The 21,789-nt window shown below is 37.0% G+C and overlaps 2 protein-coding genes across 5 annotated transcripts in view; both read left to right on the top strand.

Annotated features, from left to right (window-relative positions):
* LOC149048415 (uncharacterized) overlaps positions 1-21,789 on the top strand; it is a 95,689-nt gene that overhangs the window by 39,081 nt on the left and 34,819 nt on the right. The gene's annotated exons all lie outside the window — the stretch shown is intronic.
* Positions 456-13,582, top strand: LOC149048417 (uncharacterized). 4 transcript variants are annotated; one of them, XM_089201059.1, is made up of 6 exons: positions 538-723; positions 6,057-6,184; positions 9,268-9,675; positions 9,977-10,199; positions 10,750-10,845; positions 12,003-13,582. In XM_089201059.1, the coding sequence occupies exons 3-6, from the start codon at positions 9,286-9,288 to the stop codon at positions 12,164-12,166; spliced, it is 873 nt and encodes a 290-aa protein (XP_089057185.1). In that variant the 5' UTR covers positions 538-723; positions 6,057-6,184; positions 9,268-9,285; the 3' UTR covers positions 12,167-13,582. The 4 variants fall into 4 exon arrangements, with proteins under 4 accessions (XP_089057186.1, XP_089057182.1, XP_089057183.1 ...); XM_089201060.1 differs by lacking the exon at positions 6,057-6,184 and having other exon boundaries at positions 456-723; XM_089201056.1 differs by having other exon boundaries at positions 507-723; positions 10,750-13,582.

The raw sequence follows: 21,789 nt of genomic DNA, 5'->3' as shown, positions 1-21,789 counted from the left end.
GATGTACTTTAATGTCTTACTTTTCGCTTAAAAAGTCCACCGTGTTAGATGGAATAAGCGGCGAAGACGAATGAAGTAGCCCCTCTCATAATGCACGCTATGTAGTTGCATCTCCTGATTGATGCATTTTTTGTGTACATTGCTCGTGAAAGGCGACTATTTCTTGTATCTTTGATGACTGTACTGGCAGTGGAGTAAAGTAAAACATTGATATCTATGCTATCGCGTGAAACGGCCGTGAAGCTGCTGAGATGGGTTCGGTTTGATGTCGGTCACAATGAATGAATTCAAAGTGCTTTTCTATTCTTAAAATGGTGAGATACTCTGAGTTTGTCGACTTTTTTCTTGCTACTAAAGCAACCGATTCTTCGAAATGAACAAACGATATACCTGAAATAATTTTCTTGATTTGTGTGGAGCATACTGTTTTCTAGGAACTCATACACAAGATTAAAAGGTCAGATATCGCTTGGTATAAAGACTGTCCATTTCCATGGGGAATATTCACTATTCACAACAATTGCACAGCAAAAGAATTGTTAGTTCACAAGTTTTTACAATTCGTTTGTCGTTAGATCTCAAACTTCCTCAATATATTGGTCTTATTGACCCGTATTGAAGGTGGCGCTGGTCTCTGTGAATCATTTTATCTGTCCGGTGCTCATCTGTGTTATTTCGGGTTATTGTTTTGGCACCAATAACACCTAAACTGGGCTTTGCCAAGTAAGTAAATTAAAGTACATTTTTTCTTAATTTTACTTGTCAACCGATAGCTTAAGTAACTATATATTTGCTCAGCATCATTGTGAACAACAGTATTATGTCTCTCTGGTGAAATATCTCTTTGGTGAGGTGATTTGAGATTTTATTTACGCGAGTTGAGAGATTACGTACGCATTGTTCATTTAAAACCCAGTTTAACTAAATCCAATGTTATCATAACGAGCTTTTTCTTGGCCAAAAGGAAACAGTTGTAACTCTTCTTCACCTCACTCGCTTTATCGTCAAATGTTATAAATTTCGCCACGATTAGCGACTTGACGAGCATGAATTCCATGAAATTAATTCTCCCATGTGCTCTTGCACATGACATGTTTTCAGCTTTCTAGGAATTCCCTCTGAATGGACTGAACCGAGGAAATTACGGTCGATTATTTTTTCTGTCTTCGCGTGCTTGATTCTCAGAAATTCTACTCAGATATAGACAGCATAAAAGTTGCAAATGTTGTTACGTGTTAATGATATGTTTCGAAAATATGCCTGTTATAAAATACCTAATAAAAATATGTGGGAATTCTTTCTCTTGAAAAAAAAAAATTAGATTCGGTATATGTGATATACAAGTTGAAATTATTGTTGTCTTCATTCTGTAAGTGTTATTGCTCAGTTATGCCACTTGAAGGGTTCACTAGTAAATTTAATGTGGACAGACCAAAGGAATGCAACAAATCTTTGATAAACATCACAGATATTGAGTTGACTTGATTGAAGAGAACTGAATCAGTTAACAGGAAAGAATAAGCATACGCCGGTCATTATATGTTTGGTTTTGTTTTGAATTTTACCTTTGAAGAGCTCTAAAGGACCTAATTGTAAATGATTCATTGCCACTGGTACACGACGGATAAATGAGAACCTCCGATCAAGCGGGTTGCCATTAACGATACGTAACAATCATATCCATAATCCACACATTTGATTTTGTCTGTAGTTTGCTAGCAATATGGTACTACGGAACCGATTCCATGGAGAAATTTAACTTAACATGCATGCCATCGTGAAAATTGTTTGAACATGCGAAAAAAGCCGACAATCGATGGTGGGCTTAAAGATACTGAAAATACAAATTTTTATCGACTTCTACCCGGCGCGTTTCCAATATTTTTCCAATGCTGCTAGGGGTGAATCAAATTCACCGAGGTACTGAAGTAAATCACTATGAAATTAAAAAATTGACCCAAATTAGTCCAACATACTCCCTTCCAAAACAATAAACTAAGCAGCGACATCGATGTTATATGTAGATAAACTGAAATAAAGTTAAGTAGGTGCCGTTCTACTAGTTTTCCTTGTAAGTCATACGTCCTCAATGTTCCTTTAAAAATAGAGGTTATAGAGCCGTTCGTATGAAACAAACGCTAAATATCAGAGAATTCTTGCTTCTCGCTTTTTTTCGCAAAGGATACCTATCATTCAAAGTCGGTTTATAGTGTAAGACGGAATACATGGCGAATACAGGCGAAGTAACAATTCTCATTATGTAATTGCATCTCCTAAAGGTCGCAATCTTTTCACATCTGTTTGCATATTGCCTTCCCTCAGAATTTAATTTTCTTGAATAGGGTGACCATTTTTCTGACCACGGAAGACTGCATCGAATGAAGAGAAACGCAGATATCTTAGCTGTCAAGAGGAATGGTTGTGAAGCTGAGCGATGGTTTTGTTTTGACGTGACACTAAAATGACTCCAAAGTGCATTTCTAGTCAATTGACACAATCTAAGTTTCTCGACCTTCTTCTTGTAACTATAAACTTGATTCACCGAAATAAACAAACCGTGACGATAATCATGAGAATTGCTTTGCTTTTGTAAAGAATGCCGTTTTCTAGGAATACAGACATGAAACTAAATGGTCATATAGCCTGGTGGATTGCCATGGGTAATATTAACTATTCACGACAACTGAACGACAAAAGATCTGTTAGTTCACTGGAATTCGTTTCAAGAACTCGACCTTCTGTAATATATGGCCTTTACCGGGGGCGGCTTTGGTCTCTGTGGTGGTCACTGTATCTCGCGCGTCTGTTATTTCAAGTCTTATCGCGGTTGTATAAAGCTTTGCCAAGTAAGTAAATTAAGGTATATGTATCTTGTACAACGATTGCTAAAGGAGACATTGATATTTCTTAATTGTTCTTCTTGTGAAAGATCGCCTGTAGGTATAGAAAATCTACACATAGTTCGTTTACAACCCATTTCAAATCCACCGGTTTCTTAAGCTTTGTTCTCGGCAAAAAAAGGAAACAATGTTCATTCAACTTCGTTTCACTTTCCTGATGCTTCAAATCGTTGACTGGAAGCTAAGTTCGCCATGATTGGCAGCAACTTGACAATCATCTTTTGAATTCCATGAAATTGATTCTGCCACGTGCTTTAGCATTAGAAATATATTTTCTAGGAATTCTCAATTAAAAGGTTGAACTGAGGAGATTCGCATTTAATTTTCGTGAGCGTTATCGCGTGCTTGATTAACAGAAATTCAATTCGGATTTAGACAGAATAGAAACTTGCCTATGATGTTAGGCAGTATTGATCAATTTCGAAACTTTGGGTACTAAATAAAACCAAAACATGTTTGAAAGAAGAGAATTCCTTTTGAACAAGATAAGAATAAAAATCAAATCGATAAATCGTTGTCCAATGGATTAGTGCTGAAAAAAAGAGTACTGCACTATCAATCGGATAAATGCTATTTTGTAAGAAAGCGAACGAGTAAAGGGTATTTAGAGGTCAAAACGTTCAGCATTAATTTTCTCTATTCTATACTGTAAATGTTCAGCTCATATTTGGTTCTGAACTTAATAAGTGTCAAGTTTTCGAATTATGTGATGTATATTCCTAGACAGTCTAAAATTCGGGACCGCGCTTTAACTGCGCACTTGCGTCTCGCTGGGAAGTGTGATGACCAATATGGTTTTCACGTCGAAGACAAATGAATTCAGTTGTCACAGCATTATGATGTTGAATCTACTGATTTTCGCCATATTTTTGCACAATGACTTGCTTTGGAGTATAACTTTCTTGCAAAGAGGGACCTTTCTCCCGAGCTTGAGAAATCTTAAAAAACTAAAGAAAGAACGTCGATATCCACACTTCCTCGCGGAACGGCCGTGGAGCTGCTGAGATGAGTTTGGTATGATGTTTCTGAAATGACTTCAAAATGGATTTCTATTCTTAGACCGGCATAGTTCGCTTATATCTAACAAATTAGATGTACAGTCAGACCTAAAATCGAAATAAGCAAGGCTAAGATAAACAACAGAAGTGTAGATTTGGCTCACGTGAATTGAAGAAGTTCGATTTTGAAGAAAAGTATTCGTATACGCCTGTTGTCATGTTTTGTTTTATTCAGTACAAATACTTAGCTCGTATTTGATCATCAAGTTGGTATCAATAAGTGACAAGATTTTCATGAAAAGTTTCGTGTCTATGCTCAGACAACGTCATAGATATTGAGATCAAGCTTTTATTTCATGTTCTCCACTCGTAAAGTCTAAGGACATAATAACGTTTTCACAGCGAAGACAAATGAAGTAAATACTTAGAATTATTCAACTGAAACTACTAAAGGACAAATCTTTGTGGACAGTAACTTACTTTAGGAAATAATTTTCTTGAAGAGGACGACCATGGGATTCTCCTGAGCAGGGAAAAATTAACTGAATATAGAAACACACTGATATTCAAGCTTTCTCGTGGCACAGCCGTGAAGCTACGAGGTCGGTTGGACGAAATGACTTGAAAGTGCTATTATCTTATACTCTTATACACATCTAGTGAGATAATTTGATTTTGGTGATCTTTTTCTTGTAACAATGGTAACGTTTCGCTGAAATGAACAAATAATCAGTCCTGAGACATATTTTGAATTGTCTGAAGAAAGCTATTTTCTGGGAATTCGAAAACCCCATGAGCGTTACTTACTTGATGTCATCTCAACAATAGGAGGAGGAAATCCGTCTTGTTTCCTCAACTTTTTTCTGTATCAAGGCCGCATATTTATTGTTTTACTTTCTGGGAATTTACCGCCTTTAAAGAGCTATATTCGTAAATTCAGTAAAAGTATGTTCTTCAAAACTTCCTCTTCACATAGCTGATCAAAATAATATACCCAGTGCTAAAGATTTTCATCGACTGTCTTAGGACAGGATGCAGCCGAGGAATTATTGAACATTCACTTCCCGTTGGAGCTCGAACTTCTGTAGTATATGACTAGATTGAAGCGACGTCGACTGCTTTATAGGCCCTGTAATCATCTGTTTCATTTGTTACAGGAAAAACATCACTTTTATATTGAGTTATGCCGAGTGAATGAAGTAAAGTTCGTGTCGATTGTAAACTGGTAGCGTACAAAAGCCAAATCCCTGGTTTGATTAAGACACGTTAGGTAACGTCTTTCCTTGTAATGATTTCGGAAACCTTTGTTTGAAGTTTTCTATTAAATTTAAATTAATTTTACAAATGTAAATGATTAAGTTACAACCCAGCAAAAATCCGCAGGTATCACGAGTTTGTACTCGTCAAGGTTCAAGACTTATTATCTAAGATGCAATATTACTACAAAAGCAGTAGTGATTGATTAAACAGCAGTATCATTTCAGTTCACTTGCACCAGGTATGAGCAGAGATACACTTTTTACCGCTCTTAAATTGAATTTGTGCTATTTTCCTCACGCTACACTGGTTTGAAATCGTTAGGGAAGTAGAAAAAACAAAAGAAAGTATCGTATAAGTATCCAACAGTATTTAACCATGGTTTACAACGCGTGACTTCAACTATCCTAACAAATAGTAAAATATTGTTTATTCAGAGAGCGAAAACTTCTCCGGGACGAGAAGATGTCATCGATTTGAATGCGGCCAAGCTAATGGTTTGCTAATTTTCATTTATGAGGCCTCTCCGTTTAAAGTTGTCTGGATTAAATTTTTGGCGTGTTTCTAATAACTTTTTTGTGCAAAAGTTTTGATGCGGAGCCATAGCCTCAAACAATTGGAGAGGGTGTTTGCATATCCTTATATGGTGATTACTCCATGTCGCCACCCACTTTTCAATCAAAATAGCTTAAGAACCTGTTTGACGGGTTCAAGATTATTGAAAATTTTGATGCGAAGCCATAGCCTAAAACAATTGGAGGGGGTGTTTGCATATTCTTATATGGAGATTACTCCATGTCCCCACCCACTTTTCAATCAAAATAGCTTAAGAACCTGTTTGACGGGTTCCAGATTATTCCGTTTTGATTGTTTAGCGGGTTGTTTTGTTTATCCTAAATAGAAGTGTAGTTCCAGAGTCCACATTAGTTGTTTGATGACGGAGCAGCACTCGTGGATCTACTTCGTAGTGAACAACAGTAAATAACGAAAGGATCTGACACCTTTACGTTACTTCTAGTTGGCCTTAAGGTGAGTTCACATACAGAATATGTTCACATATCTCGCAGCACAATTCAGGTTTCCTACAAAAGGAGTGTCATGATTGCAATTCCAAGACTGCTACAAATCCGCAGAATTTGTATTCCGGTAGTTTGATCGAAAGAAAAAGCTCTACACACGCTACAAGTTTATCACCGACAGTCATGTGTGAAGCTAGAATTAATCGATTTTAACCAAATGAATGCAATACTTAACAGGCTGCTGACCCTAGGTATCTCAGCCATGGATCATCAAATACGGCATTGTTTTCAACGCCACTCTCTTCTTCAAGAGTCATCCAAGTTTTCGGTTACATATTCTTTCAAATGCAATTTTCCAAGGCAATACCAGCCTTGCGTAACTCAGTCATGGATGATAAAATAACAAAATCGTTTCCGTTGCTCTCTTCTAGCAAACTTATCAAAAGTTGCATATTCATGGCTTTTGTTATCCTATTTTGCAGTTAAAGAGGCAGTCTTGAGGTTATTTTTATCCACTTATAGACAAACGGCTGATTGCACGCTTGCTTCGACAGTAGTTTCCGCAACCGTTGCGCTACGTTTCCATCACCAATTCAAAGATCCTTATTCAACTAACGAAAGCAAAACTCGAGATTCATTGAGCAGAAGGGCTGTTCTGTTTTGTTATACATGGAATTCGTGAGAATTGATCATGAAGAAATCACATGATTCTCTCCTTATGTATCACGTGATTCTCGTGCTATAGCCTTTCCAACAGAGAACACAGTTTATGGAATTTCAATGAGGATTGTGAAAAATTTTCGCAAAACTAAGATTGAGGGGTTTTCATCTAAAGATTTCAACCTTACACCTCATACGTATGCACTTTATTGTACACTTTAGCGGCGTTTGTTCTGCTGACTTGCTCAACCTCTAGAAAAGACTAAATTCCAAATAGTCTTGTGTGATAAATTCGTTGGGGAAACAATGGGCCGGTCATGTACACGAGGTCTAACCCAAACCGCGGTTTCCCGCGAGCAGTAGGCCTCTGGGATTTAGACTCTCTAGAGTTTTTTTCATTAAATATATATCCTTTAACTGCTAGCTTTCGGCCTTCTTGGCACTGTTGGCAAAAAAAAAAGATTTCGGATTAAAGATTAAGCTAAATTCAAGATGGTTTACAACGCGGTTTTGTTAACAACGGTTAAACTTTGTTTAAATAACCGTCGCAATAAGTCTACAGTTGCTCCTGTGTCTCAAGTACCTTACTTACCGACACAAAGGTCTATCGCTTGGTCGTAAATAAGCATTCAACCTTAAATCAGCTCATTTTCAATTCGTTCCTTTTGTAGCTGGGAAAAATTTCTTAAAATGTGGGTAGTTTAACTACAAGGATTTTACTTCGTTTTCATGGATCAATTTACATATACCTTCACTAAACAACACGGTGGTACCAATTTTTATCAACATGTCTCCAAAGCTGCTTAACGTGAATCAGACTATTTGCTCAGGCGCTGGCCGGGAACTCCTTGTTTTGAAGTGCTTTTATTTTAGCTAATTAAGTTCATAATACTCAACAAAACAGCCCAGCTACTTCTTTCGACGTTCACAAAAACGATGCCAACTAGTGTCACTTCCACCTCATGTGGTAATTTTTGCATCAATTAATTTATCTTTTAAAATGAAGGTTATGAAGTAAATTGAATAAAACGAAAAGTAGTTTCCGGCCCTTTTTCACCGAAAAAAGGCTGTTCTCAAGGGAATCGAACGAGTATAATTATGGCAAGGGGTCAAATATGGTGTACTATTACTTCTATTAGTACTATTTTCTTCAAGAATTCTCCTCATCCAACACAAATATTCAGCTTACTTAAGTTGTTCGATGGCTTTTAACTTTAAGTTTCATTCCGCATTGTCCACATAATGTGAAGGATTGTTCCTAGAGTATAATAATTATTTTCCAGGATCACGCATAATGCTGTCTCGACACAATTACAACGGTACAAGTCAGTTAGGCAATTGAATTTCCGCTTATTTCTCAAGCTCGATTAATAGATTTGTCGCCTAATACACCTTGCGAGAGATAGTCAAACGCCCTTTTATACCATCGCGCCTGACACTCGAGGTGGGGGAAAAGGAGCAAAGATTGGACAGAAGTCGAGTGTGGTGAATAAATAGAATTACACTCGTAACATCTGCAACGCACGCAGTATTTAAATATGAAGTAATCGGTTAACGGACTCACGCAACACTAGCTGTAGAAATTTCCCTGAAAATATCCCAGTTGTTTCTTTGAAGCCATCGGATTTTTTTTTGGTCAGCCAAGGTCTATTGAGTGGAGGTCATTTTTATTGAGAGAGCGTGAGATATAGTCCTAGATAAATCTCTAAATTCCTAAAAGCTGGATAATTAGCATTATCTTGCTTGAGAATAACTGTGGCAAGTTAATTCGAGGATTAGGATTACGCTTCACGGTAACAAACGTAATCAATGGTACAGAGGAGAAGTGCGTTTGACTTTAACTTCGTTCGGCTTTAATGGTTGTGTTTTGTCCCCAGTTTGCCGCACAATTGGATACATTGCTTCAGACTTAAATAAATCGTTGGGAGACATATCACCTTTAAGAAATAGTATTTACGGTGCCGCAGTTTTCTCCAATATTTGAGAAGCTTTATTTGAAAGCATGACATCACCACCAACCGCATTTGATCAGGGTAAAGCCTAAAGCACATTTTATCACTCCTAAAATTCGATGACTAGTACTCTAGGGCGCTAGGAAGTTAATCCTCCCTGAGAAAGACGTGCATTTTGTTTCTTTGGTTGACGGAAGTATGTAAATTCGTGGTGTAAAAGTCATGAACTCACGGATCCGATATCACAACAATTTTTCTGTCCTGGATACCAATTTCTAAATAGCTTGGAACCACAAATGCATGCCGGATTTGATAAATCGACAAGTTTTACTGAATCTGTGGCGATTTTTTAAGAACACTACGGCATCAGTTCATTTCCAGACTATGCAAAAATAAAAAACACAATAGAGACCAAGGCTCCACCACATATTTTCAAAACAAAGGGCACCTAAGAAAATTCAGACATTTTCTTTTTTTTCAGTACCTACCGGCAATCGTTATGGCCACAGATGAAATTTGTTTGCATAAGACTTTGGAGGGAATAAAGAAGTTAGTGTCAGATGCAGGTGGTAAGATCTTGGCCGAGGACTTTAGGATCATTTCTCAGCTGCAAGAGTCGTTTCGTGAAGTGGTAAAGGCACATTCCAGTGAGGGAAGTGACTTTATTAAGAATGTGTTGCATCATTTGATCACCAAAACTGACTACATTTTTGTTACGGCGAAAAGTGCAATCTTAGCAAACGAGGCCAAAAAAATGACGAAGTCAGAAGTTCCCCTAAAAGTGCCGAGGTTATTTAAACCTATAATCCAAAAAGTGGAGGATCATCTAAAGGCCGTTGAAAGAGCGAAGACTAAAGTAACGAATTTATATCAAGTTCTTAGAACAAAGGTGAGATTTCATACATAAGCTCTACTTTTAAGAAATCAGATTACACGCCAACTTTAATCAACCTTTATTTAAAAACATTCACAGTCCTGCGAAGGGGAGCCCTCACGCAAGACTTCCTTTTGTTTCTCAAACTGTGGGTGCAAATAAAAGAAAAGACGTTAAGTATCGTTGGCCAATCATTGTGCGTTCTTTGCAGCTTGTGAACCGAATTGTTAATTCAGGTTAATTATCGGTTGTAAATCCATGCCATTCAGTTAAAGTTTCCTTCCGCTAATCAATGCGTCTACCTGACTGCTTATAGGTTGATGAAGCACCCCAAGTGAATTACAAGTTGTCGAGGGAATATTTGCAGTCGTTGGAGATTAAGAAAGATGAATTGGATGGGGAGTTGAACATATGGAAGTGCTATATAGAAGACACCGAGAGAGTACTCACAGAGTTTGACAAAGAAATAAAAGAATACTTGAGTCGGGAAAGCTATAAATCGACGTGGATGATTGGCTTTTTCGTGGTGGGCGCCACAGGTAATTTCAGGAGTAGTATGCTCTAGAAACCATACCTTTTTTTTTTTCAGCCACTAGAAAGTACACCGTCAGTGCTTTTGAATTTCTAACACTAACGTCGCATTTCGATTACAGTAACTGTAATGAAATCATTTAAAAATGACACCAACCCTTGAATTTTGCAAAATGATACAAAGCCTAATTCAAGAAGAGCAATTTTTCTCTTTCTGCAGCCCTTTTCAGTTGTGAGGGCATTTTATTTCAGTTCTAATAGCATAGCCCGCAGTGCACCAAAGCGTGTGCGCAAACTGACTTGCACAAAATCCTAGAAAGTTTGTTAACCCATGCGGCTGATAACATTTGGTTGCGGCGTCATGACAAAGTGGAAGTAATACTCATGAAACCGACAGGGTTAATATTTTTCTAAAATAAAAACCAGTTATAAGGACAGCAAAACTTAATTTCTGAGCAAGGCTTAGGTGAAGAGATTTGATATTACGGTCCTACGCTTCCGATAGTACTGAAGGCGGTCATTCGTACAGAAATTTAATTCTTTTGCTGTTCATTTCAGTATTTACCGGTGGAGCTGGAGCAATCGTATCTGGCGTTAGTGCAATTGCAGCGGCGGGAATTGGTGCTGCTCCTTTGATCGGGGGCGGAGCCGCAGGTGGGTTTATTGCTTCATTAGCTACCGGTGGATTTTACCGCCACGCCAAAGAGAAATCGAAAGAGGAGTTGCTTCTAACATATTCCAATTTCATCGTAAGGCTCAAAGCCTTTAAGAGGGAATTTGCGGAGGCACAAGTGCGCAAGAAAGTCTTGAGTACTTCTATTTTTAAACTAAGGAAGAACGAGGCAACGCGTTAGCGATATCTGCCCAGTATATCATGGATAGTTCACTTTTTTAATACGATTTTCCATTTGTTATTTGCCATACGACTTATTATGTTTTGATTTCTTCATAATGAGCTACGACTTCATTTGGCGTTTGAATTCTTCGATAGATTCTGAGCTTTGATATTTTCTCACTTCCTCTCAGTTCAAAAGCATACGATTGCTTTAATGAAGACTTTTTACACCAATTTTACTCGTCGACCTAAGAGAATGGCTTAATACTATTAATACGCTAATCGCAGCCTCGTGAATTGATAGTGGACAGTTGACTGATCGAAAAAGATAAAAGAAGGATGAAATCCATTAAAAAACAACAATAACAACAACAACAAGATGATACACACCGCAATGGGTGTACAAGGTTTCCTTTGACATCCGAAATAATAGGTACCCTATATCAACTTTATTCTCTCGTGCAGCATTATTAGTTGCCTAACTTTTCTCATAATTTAAAAACATCGCCGTTATGCTCTTTAAATGAGAGCGCTCTCAGTTCTTCGGATTTTTTTGGAAGAATTTGAAGTTTTTGCCCTCATTGTAACGTGGGTGGGGAAGCGAGCGTGACTAAGCTCACATCCATCGCGAAATTGTAAGTCATCGTTAATTATATTGAACGTCGATTAATTTTTGAGAGACTAAAGCATTACTCTGACCCTCAAAAGTGATTCATCAGTAAGTACCGTCTAAGGGTTGAAAGAGTCGTGGTTGAGCTTATCTTTCTCATTTCATTGTTTTGCATTGTGATTCCCAACAATTTCACTACGTATAACTTTCGATCCTCAGATGAATCGCTGTTGAGTTTGACTTCTACAGTTCTTTAGATTTATAGGCTCGCCACATACACATATGCACTATTTTTTGACAGGGCTAATCTTTATTATGTTGCCGTATGTCTCATTTCAATTCATGGTCGCTTTTCCTCCCTTACAGCCCTTCTCTTAGGGGCTGCAGTCTCTGTTACCGGCATCTGCTTGGTGTTGAGAGGATGGTTAGCCAAGAGGAGCTTTTGCAACAAACTTTTGCAAATTCACCAAAATTACTCAGAACTAGTTGGTGAAACCCAGAGAATTGCTTACTCGAACAGGTTCAATTAGGCGTGTAAAATAATTTTCTTATTTTCTAAGTAATCCTAGCTGATCCGACTGCATTGACCAGCCAATGCGTATCCTACTTGTGCAAAGACTCAGACTGGCGTCTCTCTCAGCAAAAGGTGTATGTCTAAAATTTAAAAGAAGAAAACTCACTTTCTTTCAGATAAGGTAACATGCATTAAACTCTTAGGAAAAAAAAATTATTTACAGTTGGATTCATTAGGACAAGTTAGAATAAGCTAAAATGCGGTGCAGTTATGAATCATGCTTATCGAGTACCAGTCATTTGTACAATCCTCTGGATTGTAACATGAGAACAGACAACGATATCTCGCATTTTTTGCTAGTGCACATGGAAATCAACATTATTTACGAATATGACCACATATACCTTTCCTGTATAACACAAACTGTTAAATATACTCATAAATTACTTTTTTTTTTAATTTGATTTTTACTCCTTTCCCTGAGGTGGTACACTTTCTTAAAATTTAAAAGGGCCCTGAAGGTGGATGACTCAAACCACTGGATAATCGGTTACCTAGTTATCAATAAATTGAGTTTTATTTGTCTTCAATTTCAATGTCCATTTGGCTGGGGATCATTGATATCCTGGGTGTTTAAATAATTGAGGCCTAAGCTTGGGGTGGTTGTGTTATCATTTAGAAAGAGGATAAAGCGAGTGCCTTTTTCTCCAAATAACTAGTAGAAATAGAGAGGCACTTTACCTGACTACATCGTGTAGTCAGGTAAATTGAAGCTAGTACCTCGTATCAAAAATTACACAGTTATCAGTTAATAGAAGTTATATCATCGAGTTAAGGGATTCAATACATGAATCTTTCAAGAAGTAGGCTTATATGTTAGTTAAGCCATCTCTTACGTTTAATTTGAAATTAAAATTAAATAGAATGAAGAGGTTGTCTTTAGGTGCAAGTAATCATTAGAGATTGATGTGGATAGTGGCCATAGCGACTAGTATTGTGGCTTGTATAACTGAGGTTTCGACCGATCAGCATGACCGAGTATGAAAAACGTGATTTTCCCAAGCCTAATGTGTGCCAAATCATCGTCACCCAAGAGGATGTTGAATCCTTAAATTTGACTTTCAAGGCAATATGCCAGCGTAGAAAAAGGCAAGTGTTAATGTGTTAATGTTTTCATTGTAGTAATGGTCGGTTTTTGCCTGAACAGTGATCACATGCGACTTTTTAACTCAGTGTTGCTCAGCGTCGCTCGGTACTTCGGTTCATGATGAAAAATATTCCGAATCTTTCATCAGTTTAAAATTATTTCGCAATTTTCGCATTTTATTAGTGACAATTATATAACAGACTTTGGGTAATATGTAATATTTTCGTAAATTGTTTGTATCGCTGACAATATACTATCTTTTAATAAAATATGCAAAGCAACTCACCTCCGAGTCTGTCAATTTTCTGAGCATGGATTATGCGCCTCCTGATGCGCCCCTAACGCATGAACATTTGTGGCTTAGTTTCTCTTTGATGTCACACAATCCATCGTCTACCGTCTGTAGAAATTTTTTCTGGGATCACTTCTGAAGGAGCTTAGACAACAGGTTCGATAAGGTAACGAAGCGTTCTGATGACACGTTAACAATTCTTCACTCACCTCCCCCGACTGGTTGAATTGCGATTGGAGAAGGACAGGGAAGGGAACATTTTTGTAACTCGCGCGGAAAAAAACAAATGGGAAGTTATCTATTATCCCTTTTTTTGTAATTTTCGCGGGAAAAAATATTACCTTATCTCGCTGCGCTCCGTTCATGTACAAATATTCTGCCTTTAATTTGGCTAAAATGCACTTTCATCGTTAATTCTAAACACTACTCACGGTCAAATGGAGGCAAAGGGAATTTAAAACCTAGGAAATACTTACTTTCTAAATAGTGTCTTACAAGCTCTGCTCTTGGTGACATGTTTCTCCGAAGGACTCGCTGGATTGCATCACAATCGCAATAAGTGCACCTCATCTTGAACAGGTCTTGAAAATGTATTCAATGTTATTTTAGCAAGTCAAAATAGCGGTAACATCGACATTGGTATGTAAGAAATCCCAGCAGGTAAATAATATTATCCTTTCGTTGAACCACATAATCGTCATAGGTGTAGAAATCCGCTTATTTATTCTTGAAATTAAGCTTATTTCGACTTTATGAAACAATTGATATCAATCATATTAAAACACATATTTAACAACTTGATAATCTTGTTGAAACGTCATAGGAAGTTGTTCCTTTAAAGAAGCTACGAGTAAAATCTATAAGGCCTTTACTCTGTTTATAGCGGTAAATTTATATTATCCCTGGAAGCTTTGTTCGTCTTAGTTATTTTCTCGATTTTTTTTGACGCTGTTGTGTTGAGCATCCATCTGAAGTTTGCGTGTATGGGTGCTTGCAGTGCAAAGAGTGAAAACGGTACGCAAACCTAATAATTTCCACCCCTCCCCTCCCCCCCCCCCATCCCTACCCTCTAAAAAATGAATAGTTTCTAGACTATACTGACTTGAAATTTTACACCTGGTAATTCCTGAACTGACTGATGCCTTACACAAGAGAAAATTATAATTTTTATATCATAACTGTGCACCACTGTGGCCTTGCATTAATAAACGCTATTCTGGTATGTTTCACTAATTACTCTAGGTCAGATGTGTTTGCAGCAAAGGATGGAAAAAATTATTATTATTATTATTATCATTATTATCATTCTGTTACATACTCTTACACAAATTTGAAACTTTACCACTCCCCTTCCCCAAAGCAGCTACATGTATACAATACAGGGCCTTTTTAAAAGTCCTCAATGTTAGTGCATCAAGGCTTGCTGGCTTGGCAATCAGTGAAAAGTAATAAAAGGAATACATTCGGTTGGATCTAAATGATTATAATTGAGATTTAAATATCAATTCTAACTTAGTACTGACTTGGAACACAAAAAAAAAAGACATTGATAACATTATACTAGGTGCCTTAATGTAAATGAGCCAAGAAAACTCTCCTTGTTTTGTTTGGTACATAATCATAAAAAAGCCCCATATCCTGTAGTTGTAAGTCACAGAGTGAAATTCAGTACTTTAACTATATTCAATAGACCTTACTGCAGTTTTCAACACCACCTTGATGGGTTAGTGGGCAGGCGAGATCTTGCAGTATTTGTATGGGAATCCAATGTCAAATAATTTTTGTGAAAATTCTTTTATGATAAAAATATCAGTAATATTGCAAACTTAAGCCACAGTTGTACATGTTACAGGAAGAGGATTCCTTTTTAAAAAATTTTTCTTCTTGCTGACTAAAATTTCTTGAAAAAAAAAAATAACAGACAATGTATGGAAAATCTATTACAAACAAAAAGGAAATTCAAGGACAGGTACAGCCATAGCCACTATGAAGCAAGCATCCCTACCACTCCCAAAATGCATTATCAGTTGTCCCAGATATCCAGGCAGTCTAAAGAACAATTTAAATATTAATACAGTTTTGTTTATTCAGATTAATTGTTGCTAAGTGCATTATTTCATGACAACTTACTTTAACAAGTTAGGTATGTATAGTTAATACCACAAAAGCAAATTATTTCTGATGTTATCGCTAATTGATATTTCAGATCAAGAAAGTATAAGCTCATTAATAAAGAGTTAATTTTTAGCTGAAGGTTTTTCGAGTCAGTATTAATTTGACAATTTACTGTACATTGTAAAATTACAAAGTATACCACCAAATTTAGGCTGTAAAACACTAAAATACTTACTTACCTTTCGGTCTCAAAACGTTTTCTTTACTGCTTTAAAAATTCGAGCTTGTGTTTACTACTCGCCGCTTTTTCTTGTATTCTCCAGTGTGACGACGTGAACTAGTGGCAGAAAAGGTCACGCAAGCAAGGAAAGGCTTGGGCACAAATTCAGTAGGCTTGGCTACTGAGTTGAGCCTGGTTTCCAAGCTCCTTTAGAAAGAGATCCTAGAAAAAATTTCTGCCTATCGTCTACCGTCTATTTTCTGTCGTCTGTCGTTAACAATTTTTGTCCCCCTTCTAGTCCATGTCAGAAGTAGTTTTTGCAAATTTGGTGGCCCAAAATGACAAATAGTGTTTTTCATTTCCATCCTTTTGTTTTCCTATTCTGTAAAATCAGTCTTAGCGGTCACCCACGAGATGCCCCGCGAAAGAAAGATTTATGTGAAATTCAGACAATTGCGTGACAATTTTGAATTTCGTAACGCAACGACGCGTCTACCGTCTACCGTTCATCGTCTGCCGCGAAAAGGTGGTAAGAGCAAATAAGTGGAATATTCGCCGCGGGTGAGTAGGTCACCATTGGGGGCTGGAGGATCATCCTTTGAATTTTATGGTATATGAGACAAACGAAAGAACTACGAAGAAATTAATTTCGATTACGCGGAATAAAGCACTTCACAATAAAATTGCCAGTGCGTCTTGGTCTGATATATTATGTTAACGCATCGAAGTGTCTTAGTTTTTGCTTTCCGAGCCGTCGAAATTCCCTCACTCGTGAATCAATTTTGTCTGTTAGCATCATTTATAAAAGAGGAAACCAAGGCTGGAAAATAGACTAAAAGACTAGAAAACAGCAAAGCACTTTCAGTTTCAGTTGTCCATTAAAGCAGAAATAAGTTAGGTTTTCAATCCTACCTTGCTCGGTATGTCAAATAGTTCTTCACAGCTACCTTTGTTCGAACAAGAAACGGTAAGTAAGGTTGAGAGAACTATAAGTCAGTTGTTCTGTGGGTTATTGTGCCTATAGGATTCTGTATCCCAAAGTAAAACTTGCTTGTCTTTCGCTCATAGCTCATGGTTCTTCATGGCTCATAGCTCACACATTCTCGTCTCTCAAGGAGATAGCTACTATCTAAATAAAGAATGACGAAGAGAACTATTGTATATCATTGCCGCAATGCTCACATGAGCTGCTCCTCGATAAGTAGTGGTAGCTGGCATAACATTACCGAACAAACCGAAACTATTCCGAAACTTATAGCTCGACAAATAAGTATACGGATTTAAATATGAGAGGGGCGAGAGCAACACCTATTTGAACGAATTATTTTTCTTCACGGTTAGGGTGCGCTCTGTGGCTGGATCTGAGCGGCTGAGAAAAAAACTAGTAATGACAACATTTCAAGAAATTATGCCTATGATTTCGTTCGTCGAATTCCTTTGACATTACGTTCTCTTTTTTAAATAAAATCCTCATCTTATAAAAAAAATCTTTCACAGAAATCACTCAGCGTTCAGCTAATTGTTCTCAATTTCTTCGTAGAGGAATTTTATTTTACTTCTTGGAACAATTCAGTTCACAGTTTTACCTGAGTTCAGATAACTGTTGTCTATTCTTTTGGGGAGAGATTATTGTTTACATTTCACTTCAATGGGGTTTGAGCTGAAGAGATCAAGTCATAAGAACATTTCTCAAAGCCGTATAGCGTGTAAGGATGTCCAAAATCGACAGCATCATCACGTATTTGACAGAACCTGCTTAAAGACTTGAAGCCTGACAATGAGTCGGGATGTAGAGCGTAAAATTAGTGTGACTGAGCTCCAACCAGAAACGAAAAGATGTTTCGCTTCATTTCCGTGATCATAAGAGATTATAACCCAACAAGCTATGGTTGCTGTTTTTTTTTACTTCCCTTCTTCGGTCAATCGTTGCATTTTCAGCTAGCAGCGTTAGCTGTAAAAGACAAAAAAAGGAACAGATTTGTTTTAGTGATCAAAGGAAATTGCTATGACCTTCAACAAGTACCTCTTTTTCTTGGAATGGAAACGGAAATGGGCTCTAAATGACTATTATTCATCCTGCTTACAATTCCGTAAATCGCTCTGTCTACAACCGACTGAAAATAATCTTTCACATTCAACAATGCGCAGAAGAAAACAAAAACTGAGACCTAATCTGATATAAACGAAGTTAAAAATTTTCTTAAACGCAAGAAATAAAAAAATAAAAATATAAAACCATTATTTAAGAGCAGCTTAGTTGGTTTGCACGTCTGCATCGTTTCGTGCAAAAACCAAAACATAATCATGTATTACATGAGAATTGCGAACATTTGAAAAGCAGAATATTGAGCAAAGAAGGTAGACGTTATGATAAGTATCTTTGTATTTGCCAACTTTGTAAAATCTAAGAAATTCGGTGATCATTGTTGCGTCGTCCACCCGAGAAAGCGGAAAGCGAAAAATTTGCGACTACATTATGAGGGAAATGATGTGCTCTCAAATAAAAACCCATGATGTTTCGATTTTACTACTCACCTTCATTGCTTTACGACGACAAACTTCTTCAGTTCAGAGCCATTTTGATTCCAACAACGGAGCAGTGTTTTTCGTGTTCGTACATATCACGGAATTATTTAATTTAAACACGGACGAGAAAATATATATTCACCCTTTCACCATTTTCGTTCCTGGAAAATGGATGTCAAGATTATTCAGGATTAAAGTGGAAATGTGATCATCGCAGTAAATTTTCCAATTTAAGCAATTGGAAAGAAGAAGCCTGAAAAAAATCAGGGCTTCAACGGGATTCGAACCCGTGACCTCCGCGATACCGGTGCGATGCTCTACCAACTGAGCTATGAAGCCACAGCCCTGATTTTTTTCAGGCTTCTTCTTTCCAATTGCTTAAATTGGAAAATTTACTGCGATGATCACATTTCCACTTTCATCTACAACCGCAGTACAAATATGAATTATTTCATATAAACTCCACATCATTTCACTGCACGGGAAGATATGAACTCAAATTAGCCCTGATTTTTTTCAGGCTTCTTCTTTCCAATTGCTTAAATTGGAAAATTTACTGCGATGATCACATTTCCACTTTCATCTACAACCGCAGTACAAATATGAATTATTTCATATAAACTCCACATTATTCAGGATTCTAAGAATTTCAACACATATCACAACCTTTCATTCTCTTGTCAAGAGGTCAGAATTCCACTTATTATTCTTCTCACTGGTTTTTTTTTTTTTTCTCGGATGCGTAGAAATTATTAACATTGATTTTAAAAAATTGTTAAACTCAATTTTGGCCGATAAGTGACAATATTTCATTCAAAGTGGACCTGTCACGCGAGTTATAAGTTATCTGAATGGTTAGGTCACGAAAGCTACTAAAAAAAAATGAGATTGAGTATGTTTCTGCCTTTCCCCATAAATTTCAATTTTAAAGGAAAGAGGTACCGCATGTTTTTTTTGTCCTTTGGAGAAGTTCTTGATTGATTCCTTGTTTTGGAATCCGAAAGTAATAACCCAGAGTATCACTAACATGATTGCATGATTGCAAATATTCACACGTAACACTGGATACCTTGTTGTGTTCGTTGATACTGATCAGTTTCTAGGCATTGGACAGAAAAATCACCAAGTCTAGAGCATGGGATTTCAAAACATTGCTAATACTCTCTTATATATAAAAAAAGAATTGTTTGGCTCAGGGGAAGTTCGGATGCATCTGAAGGAAATCTAATCTTTACAAAGGCTGCAGTTCACGGCAACATCGACTTGAAAGCTCCATTTATGGATAAAAATTGGAAATACTGAAAAGAATCGTCTCAAGTCAACAGTAGTGTATTTGTAGCTCTCGATATTCAAAGACACTTCGATTACCCAATTAAAAAAATGGCGATATGTGACTGTAACGTGTAAAACTTTAAAGTGTTCGCAGCCAAGAACACTAATGAAACGAGTAGTTGAAAATAGGACCTGAAAAAAATTCAGGGCCGTACGGGATTTGAACCCATGCCCTGTGCGATACCGATGCAAAGCTCTACCAACTGAACTAACAAGCCAACTGGGAGCTGGTTTTTGGATATTTGGATATTTGGACCCAACATATTGACCTGTTGGTCAGTGTTCCGAGCGACTGATTTGGTTTGGCTCATTTATCATCTGCTCATGGTTACCAAAGTTCCTCTTCTTTCAAATAGAAATGAAAAACAAGATTAATTTCCCTAACTAAGCTTATTTCTCTATAGAAAACGAAGGAGAGATCTATTGATTTCCTGGGCGTAATGTTTTTGTGAGCTGTCCACTGAGAAGTGGCAGAGAACAAAACATTGAACAAACCGAAAGATTTCCGTTTTTTTTTTTTTTTTTTTCGCTCGAAAAATAGATATGTGAATCAGAATAAAAAAAAAAAAGAGGGCAAGAACAATAAATATTTGAGAGAAATCCTTTCCTTTACGGTCAGGAGACGCTATGCAGTTAGATCAGAACGGCTAAAAAGCAATTTAAATGAAAAAATTTCAAGACGTCGTCGCTATGATTTTGTTCATCGAATTCCCGTTAGTATCATGCACATTGTCGTTTTCAACTGTACGAATCGTCCAAGAAAACATTGCCCGTTAGTTGTTTCTTTCTTCAATATCGACCTGGGTGGGCAAGTTAAACTAATTACGAGCTGGTGAGACTAAATTGCGAGAACATTTCTCAAAGCCGTAGCATGTGAACTTAGGCCAAAATTGATATAATCGTTACGTACTTAACAAAAGCTTCTTAAAGACTTAAAGCATGCAATGAGTCGGGATGCTCAATTTAAAATTAGTGAGACTGAGTACTGACCAAAAATTAAAAGATGTTTCGCATCATTCCTGTGATCAGAAAAGATTCTGAACAAGCTATGGTTGTTATTGTTTCGAGGAAACTGTAAGTCTTCAATCTGACCTTTTCGACATCACTCAAAGTTTAATGGTTTTACCTTAAATGTTAGCTTTTCTTACCTTCATCGTTAATTGGTTTTATCTTCAACTTGTGGTGTTCATTGTAAAGGACAAAAAATGGAATAGATTTGCAGCGGAAGTTAAAACAGGTTGTTATGACCTTCAACACGTATCTCTCTTTCTTGGAATGAACACTGGAATTGGCTTAGCTGACAATTATTCCTCCGATAGAAATTCCATCGATCGTTCTACTTACGGCCAACTCAAAATAATCGTTTATATTAGAAAACATAGACTTAAACTAATAAATTTACAGTGAAAAAATTCTAAAATATTGGAAATAAATAATTATAAAGGCACATTCCAAGAGCAGCTTACTTGGTGTATACGTCTGCATGTTTTCAGGGAAACCAAAACATACTCAAGTAATACGCGAAAATTGTGAATAATTTAAAGACAGATTCGATCGATCAAATGAACTGTATTGTAAAGTGCTGCGTCATGTGGTTCAAATATTTATACCAACTTCGTAAAGGGTAAAAAATTTGTTTTTCATTGTAGCTTTGTCCATCCGAGAAAGCGAAGAAAAATTCGATTGTGTTATGAGGTAAATGATTTGCTCTCAAGTGAAAAACTACGATATTTCGATTTTACAACTCGCCTTCATCGACTTGCGACGACAAATTCCTCAGTTCTGTGCTATTTTGGTTCCAACAACGGAGGAGTATATATTGTCGTGTTTATATGTATCGTGAGATTTCGGAAAAGAAAACATATTCATCGTTTCTTAGAAAATGTGTGTCGTGATTGTTCAGGATTCCAAGAATTTTAATACACATCACAGCTTTTCATTCTCTTGTCAAGCGGTCAGACTTCTACTTACCCTTCTTGCTGCTTTTTGTTTTCTTTTGGATGTGTG

Source organism: Pocillopora damicornis, chromosome 3 (assembly GCF_964200805.1).
Source record: "Pocillopora damicornis chromosome 3, jaPocDami1.2, whole genome shotgun sequence".
NCBI lineage: Eukaryota > Metazoa > Cnidaria > Anthozoa > Scleractinia > Pocilloporidae > Pocillopora > Pocillopora damicornis.
This window is presented reverse-complemented; position numbering and strand designations above follow the sequence as displayed.